The sequence below is a fragment of the Danio aesculapii genome, chromosome 13 (genome assembly GCF_903798145.1).
Source record: "Danio aesculapii chromosome 13, fDanAes4.1, whole genome shotgun sequence".
Lineage (NCBI taxonomy): Eukaryota > Metazoa > Chordata > Actinopteri > Cypriniformes > Danionidae > Danio > Danio aesculapii.
In genome coordinates this window covers 50362225-50375616 of record NC_079447.1, presented here as the reverse complement: position 1 = coordinate 50375616, position 13392 = coordinate 50362225, and the positions used below count along the sequence as shown (strand labels likewise).

The following is a 13392-nucleotide window of genomic DNA, read 5'->3' as shown; positions in this document are numbered from 1 at the left end:
TATATACACACAACAGACGCAGACCTGTAGTGGCACTAACTAACAAACTAGTCATTTCCAATTCTTGTGACAAAGGCCTAATGGTCAAGATTGCTTTAGACTACCCAAAGGTACAGCCCAGTGATACCAACAGGTAAAAGAGGAAACTGATGCTAAAGTAACTAACCAATTACAGAGTAAGATAAAAGCTTAGAGTCCTCAGCTCATCTGCAAATGAGATCAGCAGTGATTAGTGGGGTTTAGGATGACGTAGAGGAACCTGATTCTACAATCTCCCAGCTCCTCAGCCGGCCACCCCTTTTGCAGGGAAGGGAACCATCAGGAAAAGCCACAGAGCCCCACGGTTGATTCATTTGGGTGGATTTATATGAAATTCCAGAGGAACAGGCCTCTGGTTTCCATCAGTATGGACTTACCTGAATTGTCAGTGGTCAAAATGGGTTTGAAGAAGGAAATCCATGCTACAGCACATTCTGCGACTATCCTTGATAACGGATTACTAAACTAAGCTTCTGGATTACATTCCTGTTGAAGATCTTCAAGAATTCGGGAAAGAAAACACATCAAATCATACAACAGCAGGCAATCATAGTTTAGAAGAAAACTAACTTGTTGTGAATATATCCCAGTTTCATTAGATAACCAAAACATGGCTTTGATGCCTGTAAAATTTGACTTGGCCAAGCGAGTCAAGCTGGCCCAAGGACTTTGGCTACTGTACTGGCTTTCTGTCATGGCTGGGATCCTCATCTTCAGCACGGGCATCTTCTTCAAGATAGAGCTGCGTAAAAGAAGTGAGATGATGGATAACAACGAGAGCCATTTTGTACCCAACCTTCTCATTCTGGTGGGACTTGTGGCGTGTGGTGTCAACACTTTTGGGGGAAAAGTGTGCCATGATTCCCTTGACACAGTCAAGTTCACCAAATGGAAAACTATGCTGAAGGCCTACATGAGTGGATGTGTGATATTCTGCATTGCCCTCTTTGTCACGGCTCTGCTGTGTTTCTTGATGCAGATCTCTCTGCACTTTGCCCTGGCTGAAGGCCTGAAGAATGGAATGAAGTATTACAAAGACACCGACACACCTGGACGGTGCTTCATGAAGAGAACCCTGGATATGACCCAGATTGAGTTTCGCTGCTGTGGCAACAACAACTACAAGGATTGGTTTGAGATCCAATGGATTAGCAACCGTTACTTGGACTTCAGCAATGATGAAATTAAAGAGTAAGTACTTATTTTATACAAAGTCGCTAAATATTTATTGGTGGTTTAGTGGGTAAGAAATGGGGTGGGATCCAAGTGGATAAAATCCTGGAATTTCCCATACATTATCAACTTTTTCCTTCTGAGAATTGTGAACTTCTGCGGTCTGAGAATTGTGAACAGTTACCATAAACGTAGACAAATCCAGAAGTTATAAACCTAAAATATTACTAGTACAAAGTAATCAATGTTACAGTGGCTTCTGAGTAAGTTAAAGCTTAAGATAGTAAGACAGCTAAGCGGATAGAGATCAGCTGACGTAAATTACTCTCCTCGCAAAGTGAAGCACAGAATTGTGGAATAATTTAGACAATAAGCGAAATACATCACACAAGCTCTAATGGAAATACATTTTAATATTTTATAGGAAGACATTTAATTTGAATGCAAGATGAATACCAGATAAGGTGCTGGTTTGGAGAGATTCCCAAGTAAATAATTGGCTGATGGGTTTTATGAAAAGGGAATGGGGAAAGAGGCAAATGGGTCCACGGATCGGATAATCTGTCAAGATCCTATTCCCAAGTCCTTTAAAGCTTACCCTCTCCACCAATCATAACACTGCAAATCTATTCGCAGCCATGGAGTCAGCCCCATTGTTGACCTAATAATGCGCTATCAGCATTTAAGATGATGAATGATCCAAAGCAGATTTTCATCTAATTTTAAAGTCATGCTTTACTCATTGCCAGATTGGAATATCTGCTTAGTTCAGAATTTTCAGTCAATATGGAGAGATACAAATTTGTTGAGATAGTTGCCACTCCTGAAATCTCTGAAATCACACCCATGAATATGGCCCAATTATTGCAATTAAAACATATGCCTGAAAATTCTAATTTCAATCAAGCAATCATTCAATCATGCTCGTTTTTGCCTGTACATCATCAATAACCAGTTTCGTAATTGGTATTTTCTGGACATTAGTTGGACAGTCGTCTCTTATAATCAAATACTAACGTGAGACAAACTTTCTGTAAAGCAGTTTTGAAACTCTATGCATCCTAACACACTGCCTTTTCCCCCTTAGCCGTGTCCAGAGCAATGTGGAAGGCAAATTCTTAATGGACAGCGTTCCCTTCAGCTGCTGCAACCCTGGCTCCCCTCGGCCCTGCATCCAACACCACCTGACCAACAACTCCGCTCACTACAGCTATGACCACCACACAGAGGACCTCAACGTCTGGACCAAAGGTTGTCGTGAGGCCCTGTTGTCCTACTATGGGGGCATGATGAACAGTATTGGTGCTTTTGTGCTGCTGTTCATTATTATGCAGGTGGGTAAGGAACTGGAATTCAAAACTGAACAGCTCATGACTTAATAGATTACACTCTTGCTGGGTAAAGAGTTTGTGGCTAGATTATAAAGTGAGCGGCTAGATTATAAGGTCAGTTGGTGCGTAAAGAGTAATATAAATAGGCCTGAAGGAATCAGCCTAATTAACCGCTTGATTTGATTAGCACTTTGTGCTGATGGAAGAACTAGATTTGAAAGGAATTTAGCATAATCAAGGTTGACAAACAACAATCACTTGATATATTTTCGTGATTCAGAATATTCCAACATGGCTTCTAGCATACATGTTAAAAGTATGCATACACATTATTTAGCTGATAGGTAACCTTCAATTTTAATCGTTGAACCATATAAATGTATAGTTTTTTATTTCTCAAATCCAGTTTTATTTTCGCCACCATATTGGTTACCATTATTAGAAGTAAAACTTTGGCAAGTATGCTACCTACTTACAACACATTTCTGTCACATATTCACCTTTTAAGTTACCCTTTATTTTGATAGGTTTGTGAGTTATGCAATAGTTTTTAAGTGTCACACATGACTCAGAATGTGTAGTAAATGAAACATATCATAGAGATATGCTGAACATCATTCTGCTTGACTTAAACACCATTTCCATGAATGGATTTTGTGATTCGATCCATGTCAAACAGCCTAGAACTGTGATTGCATAATGTGACATGACCCCAAATGTGCAAAGAAAAGTAGTTCAAGAGGGTTAACCTTAGCTTGAACCGTAGGCATAAGCCCTAGACTCTTGGATACTTCCTGGAAAAGTGGGTCAAAACGTCACAAGTACACAATGACTATGAGAATGTGTAGAACTTTACAAAAGGTTTATTAACTTGACTTAAAACCCAAAGCAGACATAATCAGATCCAAATATAAAAGCATGTTCTACTTTGAACTGAACTGTTCTGAAATTTCTTCGTAGGCTGTCGTGACTGTTGGCTTGCAATACCTGAGTACCTCACTGGAAACCCTGACAGACCCAGAGAATCCCGAGAGTGAAAGTGAGGGTTGGTTGCTGGAGAAGAGTCTGAAGGAGACACTTTCAGATCTCATGACCAAGATCAAGTCTCCGTTTAAAGGCAGCCAGGTAGAGGAGGGAGATGCAGAAGCAGCTCCTACATAAAAAGCGAATAGAGCCATGTCCCCCCTCCCTTCCCAACATATCCGTGGCCACTCCCGCTTGTGGGAGAAGGAATGCACGACAGGTTGATTCAAATGTTCTTTCTTGAAATGTACAGGTACACACGCACCTGCGTTTCAACGAGATACCAACTGATATGTGAATGTACACGCTACAATGTAAATACAAATTATTACATTTATTTTTTATTGTTTTAAAAATTAAATAGATTTCAAAAATGATCTGGATTTATGTTAACCATGTCTAATTTGTCAACCAAACAATTCATCTATTGAAGTATAATGTTTGACCCTTTCCATTTGTTGGTTGAGTGGATGTTTAACCCGACGGCCTCACACATGCATTTATTTTCAATGTAACACAGATAATCAACAAAAAGCCATTAGGCTCTACCAAATAAGCAATTTCTTCTTGTGAAGAGGTCACGCGGCAGCTTTTAATCGGCAGCTGAGGAAAATGTGTTTTTGTAAATGTTCAGTCACCTCCAAGACCTTAAAGGGACGGAAACAGTGGCACACCCTGACTTTTACACAATGCTGCCTTTAACGGGCCTTAGGTTGTCTGACGATTTTCAAAAGCATGTTGACGGTGATCTACTGGACAGCAAAACTCTGTAACAATGGGGGAAACTTAGAATATTCACCACTAATGTGTGTAGTTCTCGGGTTAAATATCTGCCTCACGAAGTGTGAAACCAGGCTTTCTGCCTCAACTTGCATCGTTTCAGTTGTTACAGAAGTTGTCAAAAGTACCAACTCGTAGTCAATTGTGTGTGATTTGTTAACCTAAGTCAGACAACCCAACAACTTTTGTTTTTTTTTTAATTAAATCATTACTGTAAGTTTTTAATTTTCACAGGTACCTCTTTCTGTACATTTGACCTTGACTTTGCAGTAATTTACGTTTTTGTGGATTTCTTGGATCATGTAGTCAACTCCATTTGAGAGATAAATATGTTTAATGAGATTCAGTGTTATTCTCTTTTGTTTTTTGAAATATGCATATTCATAGCACGCTGTTAGCACCTTGTTCTAAATCAGGGGTGTACAAACAGTCCAGGAGGGCCGGTGGAGATTTTAGCTCCAACTTGCCTCAACACACCTGCAAGGATGTTTTTAGTAAGCCTAGTAAGAGCTTGATTAGCTAGCCCAGCTGCGTCTGAATGGGGTTGGAACTAAACTTTGCAGAACACCGGCCCTCCAGGTCAGAGTTTGGGCACTCCTGTTCCAAACTGATTGAACTCTTTAGCTGCATCCCAATTCAAAAGGTTTAAAGAACAAGTCCAAGTCCTCAAGATGAATGGGATGGTCTAATAGTCAAAATACATTTACCTTAGTCCATTTCAAGAGTTCACACTTTAATATTGCTTGACGGTATTAGCAGGTTTGACATGCTGTCCTGGGAAGAGAATCCTGAGCTTGGAGATGAATGAAACCAGGGCTAGCGTCTAGTCAATAAGCAAATGGGGGTCCGAGATCAGGTAGGTCTCAAGAGCACCCCCTGATAAAATGGAGAAAAAGGAGAAAGATGGGGTGGAAGCGGGGATTCTTCAAAATTGAAGATAAGGCAGTAGGGTGAAATCAGTCTACTTAATGTAGGCTTGGATCAATCTGATAGGATTATTGCTGATTACAGATGAGAGACCAGCCATATCTTGAAATTAGTTTGTAGAACTTCACTTATGTGCACAGTAAACATTATGAACCTCATAAAAAAATCATACATGAAATAGCATCTCGTTTCGATATGTCTAGAAGTGTTGGTATTTTTAAAATTCAAATAGTTAGATAAAAACTGAAATGCAACACTCATGAATTTTCTTTAAAAACATCCCATCGTACGATGAGTTTTGGGATGGTCTAGGCTAGGTCCCCAACCCCCCGGCCACGGATCAATTAATACTGGACCTCACAAAAAAATAATTAATTACTTCTGCTTTATTTATTACCCAAGTCTGAACGTTCTTTTATTTTGAAAAATCGTATTCTCTCGGTTACATCTTGGTCACTTGCGTGCCAAAATTTAACTAACAAGTTAGCAAAATGAGTAAGAAGGACCCGTGAACTGCCAAGGAATGGATCTGCAACCCATTTGTCAACAAATCAGGTGAATCCAGCATCTTAGTTCAAGTAAAAGATCAAGTGCTGTAGACTGCCTTGTTGACATATCGCATCTTCTCTGTGCACAAGTTTTTTATTTCCAATGGAGGCACACCGCTTGCGCACGCATATCGGAAGCGACGCACATGTGTTCTCCTGGCGGAGCCCAGTTGAAAATATGCCAGCTTTTCAGAATGCCGTGAGCGCACCACAAGTCACGTGACAAGAACGGACCAATCAGCTTCACACATTTTATACATTTCGTTAGACTAATGATCTCAGACAAACACAGAATACCCAAACACTGCAGTGATTTTTAATTTTCAACATAAATAAAACTTGTATCAAAGCTGCAGCAAATCCCCTGAGAAAACTGTTGATGGTCACTTAACAGTCCCCTCCACCCCCCGGGCCGCGGTAAAATTGTTAAACATTGAGCAGTTTTTGATGATAATTCGATAGGATTGAGTGGGGACCACTGATCTAGGCTGCAAATAATCCATTTATTGTACCCTTCGTTGTCACTGAAACAAGGAAGGAATCTCAAGTTTAGAATTGGGACGTCCTTTCTTATCTTGATGCAGTGACACAATGGCTTTTGAAGGATGCAAATTCTGTACTGAACAAAGCTTTTGTTTCTGATTAACTGGTATATATGGTCTATAAAATACTTCTATAAGACTTACATATGAGAGATGAATGAAGCGCAAGGTAATAAGCGGCTGAAGAGCTGGTCACAGGTGAGAGATGTTTGGACAGCAGAAGCCCAGCAGGACCCAGCTTTACCTGATTGGATGAAGAGAAGGAAATGGATTTTCCTAAATGGGGCTTTTGTCCTGCTCAGAACAGTTGAACACACATCCTTAGAATACCTTTGGGGAAATAAATCAAATGCATAGTTTTGGTTAAAACTGTAAGACATATTCTATTTTTTTTTTTTTTTTTTTTAGTAAATTGCCCCTGCAATTTACACATATTACCATAAAAAATTATGTTCACTTACTAAATTTTTAGTCAGCTGGCAGGCTAAATAAAAGTAATGATAATTCACAAAAGCACCAAAAACAGCATAGAATCATGCTCGACTCTTGATCCATGACTCAGCTTTAAAAAACATTGCTCTACAATGGATCTCTTAGTATTGTATGATGAAAACTGCATGAAGCTGTATGAAAACTGATCAAAATTATAAACAAACAGCTTATTAAAGTGTATTTTATCATTTTAGTTTAATTTTCCCACCCTTTTTAGCATTGCAGCTTGATTTTTATCCTAATTCTAAATACAACTCCGTACAGACCAGTGCTTAAGCGATATTAACGACCGTTAAAACAATAATACAGTTAATTGTAATTGAATTAATCCTAATTTAACAGAGAATGGGAATGTCTTTACAGTGCAATGCATTTTGGGAATTCGGAATAAATGGAAGCTGGGTAATCCCATTGATCTCCATAGGTGTATTGTGCACTGATTTGCAAAAAACTGTAAGCATTCACACTACAAATAAAGAAGAAAATGGTGTATAAAAAATGTTCTCTAGCGGCAGCTCAGTGATATCTCGTCACTTACGAATAAACATGTTAATTTATTTGATGTGCTTGGCTTTTTTAGTTACACTTTAGGGATGGGATATTATGGCATGCACATTTTCAGCTTCTCAGACACACAAAGAGCATATCTACATGTTAGTCCATTTTATTAGGGACTATAAAACAGGTTTTCTGTGGTGATTTACATTGTGTGCTGCTGAGCGTGTCCCAAAAAAATGTCAGAACGCAACTACTGTATAAATAAGATTCCCCTACTATGAACTATGCTAGATAAAATGTAGATTATTAAGGGTAAAAACGAGTTGCAAGCATTAAACAGGTCGTCTGTCATCTGGCATTTCCTTCATAAACAGTGACTGGCTGGATATAGAAGCCGGTAATCAGCTTACCTTCTCAGGTGAAGTTCGACCAGCTGCACAGCAGCAGAAAACAAGCACCACACGATCGAGAATCTTTATATACATCATAACCTCAATCTCTAACGCAGTACAATCTGTATCTTAACAATCTTAATTTTACATATTGACAAAATCACGAATTTGCCGCGTATAAATTACACCGGAAGTGATCTATTGACGTGTGGGATAAATTCAACCGGTCTATATGTTGCTGTTAATAATGTTCATTATTAGCTACAGGTGTTTTCTGTCATTGAAAGGCAACAATAATCATTTAAATTAAATCCGTAAACACTGTATGTTTGAGTTATATACATTATATTTGATTGATAAGATGCATTAATTCAAAATGTATTACCAAATTTATATCTTCATTGATCCAAGATGGCGTCGCGGTCGGACGCAGCGGTCACTTTAGGCCCGTTTCGAGTGGTACGTTACGGTTCGGTACGCTTTTTAGGGTCCTAAAACGGTGCTTTTGACTCCTTTAATGTCATCTATTCGTCTTCAAATTGCGATGAATATTAATCATGTGGTCCTGTAAGACATACCATTTTGCTCCACTGAATGTCCACACATGTAGTGAATAACAAGCTTAAAGTTTACCTTGACTTGACCAGCTACAGCTTGCCTTTCCTTTCCGAGTATCCATTTGATGTGGCAAAAAAGCTCCAATACAAATTAAGCGAATAAATGCACAAAAGCAAACCAAATATAAGTCGATTGTGGCAGTCGGGATTAAATATGGATTACGTAGTAAATGAAACAATTAAAATACAACATAGCCTACATTACTATAGCTTATATGACTATACCGTTCACACTTATATATGCATCTATAACTATAAAATGTATAGATAAACCATGCTATTGGAATAATGTTCTGAGCAATTTATCTGAACAAACAGAATAATATTCTGATATTAAAACCAGGAATAACAATTTAAGAGTTGTTTTTTTCCGATTTACGAGTAAAATAGCATGGTAAACTGACAAAATACAGCTCTATGTACATTCAACACCCATATTTTTAAGCAGTTTGCATTTTATAAACATTTCTAACCAGATAAAGCCTTCAAATCCTTATTAACGTTTACCTGCAACTTGTAAACAACCTTCCTACTTTAAAGAGCATGAACATTTAAAGTGACAGTCCATCAGAAGACACAGCTGCAGCGGGTGCTTATAACACGATGCGGACAATAACCCACATAGTTATCGTTAATGGGCGAACAGGCCTGCAAACGTCTGCAACAGCATGCGGTCAGTGAGAGTGCCTCTGGATCTAATCCTCTTTACTGCAGCCTTCCTGGATAAACAAGAGATTTGCACAGAACTGGAGCAGAGTTGAGAAGATCTGCAAGCAGCAAAAGCGGGTCACAGAGTCTTTTTGTCTTTTTTATTTCATTAATGTTTTACAATATAGTACAATGTACCCATTTATACAAGAATTCACATATTAACAAGTCAGTTTGTGAAGTAATAAGCTGCTGCAGCCACTGGAAATGTCTCAGGGAGAATGCTCACCGCATTAGAAACAAGGGGCCTTTCATCTGAATTGCGCGAGGCATGAAAACTTGTATCTGAAAGCAGCATATCTGTATGTTTATGCTTTCGTTTGGACTAAATATTCAGGCCAAGGCCACTATAAAGAAAAAAAGGAGACCAAAACTTAAGGATATGCAAATCTGCATTCATTACTGCTCCAAAAAAAAAAAATCCACACGGCACACGTCAAAATCATGTTTAAGAGTGGAAATCATGTTCAAATTTGTGGAAAGCATGACTCCTTAAATTTGAGTTGAACACAACAAACATCCACGAGAAACACATAAATAAGCTTCACAACAACACAACAACAACAACAACAGTCGTAAAAAACAGACCACCTTAGAAAACCATCGTATAACAAACATACCAACTAAACACCTGCACGTAAAAACTCACTCATACACGACCCAGACAAACAGAAACCAAGCATTCAAAGGACATGTGCGATGGCTGAGCACATTAATTAGGTGGCCTTAACTCATAATGTATTGCAGCATTTGAGATGAAGGGGGCAAAGAGAACGCGGCGTGTATCCTACAGGTGGCGCTATCCCTGCCTGGGCTTTGAGGGATATTTGTGCTTACTTGAAGGACAGCTCTCCCAAAGCGAAAAGAGTAGTGTCTTGCGAAGAAACCTATATATTGGAGCGAAAAACACCTCGAAAATAATTTAATATTACTTGGAGAAGAAATTAAATATCATTCCTATGAAGAATATCTGTTGCAAATAAGGAAGCCTTATTGGTTGCGGTTCAATACCTTGGCTATATGTCTTTTTAAATATGTATTTATTTCATATTCAAAAGAAAAAAATGGAGACGTCTCTCAAAAGACGAAAAGAAAAAAAACGTCATGCATTCGTCCACTGTCAGAAAGATGGAGAAAGGGGTGGAGGAAGAGCGAGAGACACGGCGTGGAGCCTCTGGCCCTGCTGTGCGGGTCCCCTTTGTGTGTAAATGTGAGAAATGCAAGTTCACAGATGCTGCCAGTCGATGCCCACCAAAGTCTGATTGGCCTCCTGAGCGTGGCCGATCTCCTCTGTGATGCTGTGCTGACGCCACAGCTTCTGGATCTTTCTGTAGCGCTCATGGCACAAGTGTAATGGGTTCCCCCGTCTGACGAAGACAAACACATTCAGAATGTTTACATGGATGCCAATAGGATTTTAATACGATAAGGACAACACGCTGATTAAGAGTCTACCATGTAAACAGAGATATTTGTTTACTTTAATCCTAATCATAATCGAAATAAACAAAGTATTGAGCAAAGCCTGTGAATCACTAATACATGTGATTTTTCAGCTTTTTTATTTTTAATAAATTTGCAAAAATTTAAAAATATATATTTTTTTCACCTTGTCATTATGGGGTATTGTGTGTAGAATTGAGAGGAAATAAATTAAATTTAGTCCATTTGCAATAAGGCTCTAACATTAAAAATGTGTAGAAAAGGCAAGCGCTATGAATACTTTTCAGATGCACTGTTCATGCCGTCATGTGATGAACGAACAACTCAAAAACCTGAAGACTCGAAAGTTGAACTAATCATGGGTCATTTTGGCTCAGACTGCATGCATTGGTCAAGCTTATATGGCACTGTCTGTGTCACATGAATGAACAACTCAAATTTGAGGTGAGCTGAGCTAATTATGAACAAAACACCAGGTAAATTATGAATTATTTTCTCTTTCTTCTAGCGTTCTAGTTATGACTTGTTTGTAGTGTGAAGCAGCTCGTAACATTTGAATAATATTTTGGCAAATTGAACTAAATTAATTAAATGACTCGAAAAAAGATTCACTCATCTCGATGAATGAGACTCAAAGGTCTGAGTCAGTAAAATGATCCAAACTTTCCATCACTAGCTCCTTCAGATCCTTAGTTGGATTAGTTTTGTCGATAAGGGTTGAAGCTGAACTCTGCAGGAATGTGTGGTATCAAATTTCATTAAAACAACTCTCTGCTATCATTATACCGTCATCCAGTATCTCATAGTTTGTCGTGGGGGACATAAATGAAATGTCGCTGAATAATCCCCAGAGATTACATGAAACTCTGGAGGAAACCATAATGATGTCAAGACTTTAATCAATCTGTGTACTTGAACATGTAAAACAGCAATATTAATGGAAAATTCTAAAAGCAACTTATATAAAAGCCTTAATCATATTATTGCCTTATTCAGATTAAGGTAAATCAAATTTGACTAGTAAGTGTTAATCAGACACAATGAGTGTAAAATATGAGCTACAGAAACGCACCTTAGCCCTTGGTCTGTTTCCCCATAGTCATCCAGGTATGGGGGAGCATAAAAACAGCCCTTAGTTTTGCCAGCCAGGAACAGGACCTGACTTTCCCTCACCCTGAGACACAAACATATAAATAAGTCATTGCTGACAAATGCAATGCAAAAGGTTTAACACAGTGTTTCTCAACCACGATCCAGGAGGACCACCAGTACTGAGTGTTTTGGAGGTTTCCTTTGTCTGTTAGACCTATTACTGGTCTTTCAGTCTGCTAATAAACTGATGATCTGAATCAGATGCGTTTTGGTTAAGGAGGCTTGAGCTGCGTCCGAATTCGCATACTTCAATTCTATATAGTACGCTAAAATAAGTATGCGAGCCGAGTACCATGTCCGAACTCATAGAATTTAAAAAAACAGTATGTGAGAAGTACCCGATGACCTACTACTTCCGGCGAGATCCTGAAGCGTGCATCGGATGCACGCTGCGATATCCCATGACACACCGTAAGAGAATTCATGAATGGGAGTGAAGCAACGCAACTCACGTGGGTAGGACACGTGATCATGACAAAATGGCGGATGTAGTACATCCGACTTCCATTCATACTGCTCACATTCATACTGTATAGAATGTACTAGTAGGTGATTTCGGACACAGCCTTTCAGTCTCTGCTAATGAGCTGATGATCTGAATCAGGTGTGTTTTGGTCAAGGAGACTAGAAAAATGTGCAGAGCTGGTGGTCCTTCAGGAACATGGTTGAGAAACGCTGGTTTAACAGTTGATAGCTGGTTTAACACTGACAAGGCAGAGATAAAGGGATTTTCAAGCATACTACAAAAAATGTGTAATACAGCTATGATTAGGGCTGTTCATAGGCACAAAAAATAGGTTATATATTTCAGTAATAACTGACTCCACGATTATTTTATGCAGTTACCCATCGTCTTAGGGAAATATGTTGTTTATTGAACCAATTCTCCTTTAATTAATACACAAATATATTCTAAATAATAGATATTTCTGCCAATAATAATAATAATAATGTTATCTATCAAATGTTTTCTGGAAAACTGATCTAATCAAAAGCCAGTCCAGTTTAGGTACTCAGTTTAACATTGCTAAAGTTGTTTGAAATATTTTCCAATTGGCTAGATATTAATTACTACTCATTCAATCACGTTTTCTGTGTTATATGTCATCTGCAACAACGTGATCTTACATTAACCTGAAGACATTTCTCTGCATGAAATATCAACAGTGAGACGTTTTAAAAACTCCCATGCTTGTCATCTGATGGTTAACTATTGCTGTAGCCACTGAGATAGTAGCCTGTTTTCTTATGTTTCTCTTATGCATGTTTGGTGATTGTTTGTACTGTTCTCATGCGTCGATGGATGAGATGTTAAGGTTTTCTGTATGTTTTTATGTTTTGCAGAGCAGAAACCTGCTAAAAAGTCAAGCACAATTATCTTTTAATCTTTTCCTGTTTAAAAATATTAAATAAAATAATATAAAGACTGAATGGCAGATTAACCTGCTGCTTAAGTATTCAATAAGGTACAGTTGAAGGCAGAATTATCACTTTAAGCTGAATACTAGTATCTTGAACAATATCTAGTCAAATATGATGTACTGCCATCATGGCAAAGATAAAGGAAATAAGTTATTAGAAATGAGTTATTAAAACTATCATGTTTAAAAATGTGTTGGAAAAAAATCTTTACATTAAAAAGAAATTGGGGAAAAATATACAGGAGGGCTAATAAGGCTGTCTTCAACTGTAGGTAATTAGATATAAACGAAATGTGGATGATGTGT

At 38.3% G+C, this 13392-nt stretch overlaps 2 protein-coding genes across 2 annotated transcripts in view; one reads left to right on the top strand and one right to left on the bottom strand.

The window, feature by feature from the left end:
* Window positions 1-649: 649 nt before the first annotated feature.
* Window positions 650-3704, top strand: prph2b (peripherin 2b (retinal degeneration, slow)). The gene is made up of 3 exons (XM_056471274.1): window positions 650-1230; window positions 2300-2546; window positions 3504-3704. The coding sequence occupies exons 1-3, from the start codon at window positions 650-652 to the stop codon at window positions 3702-3704; spliced, it is 1029 nt and encodes a 342-aa protein (XP_056327249.1).
* Window positions 3705-9156: 5452 nt separating this feature from the next.
* The window catches only part of ubr2 (ubiquitin protein ligase E3 component n-recognin 2), a 53359-nt gene continuing 49123 nt past the window's right edge, over window positions 9157-13392 (bottom strand). Inside the window, exons 40-41 of the mRNA XM_056470440.1 lie at window positions 11586-11687; window positions 9157-10437 (exon numbers count right to left, since the gene is read on the bottom strand). Coding sequence (XP_056326415.1) covers window positions 10296-10437; window positions 11586-11687 — 244 coding nt within the window. The 3' untranslated portion in view covers window positions 9157-10295. The remainder of the gene's footprint in view (window positions 10438-11585; window positions 11688-13392) is intronic.

Bases quoted from the DNA above. Each gene is read 5' to 3' on its own strand.
- prph2b (XM_056471274.1), top strand. From the start codon at position 650: ATGGCTTTGATGCCTGTAAAATTTGACTTGGCCAAGCGAGTCAAGCTG. The intron at 1,231-2,299 runs GTAAGTACTTAT...TTTCCCCCTTAG, and splicing joins AGCAATGATGAAATTAAAGA to CCGTGTCCAGAGCAATGTGG. The intron at 2,547-3,503 runs GTGGGTAAGGAA...ATTTCTTCGTAG, and splicing joins TGCTGTTCATTATTATGCAG to GCTGTCGTGACTGTTGGCTT.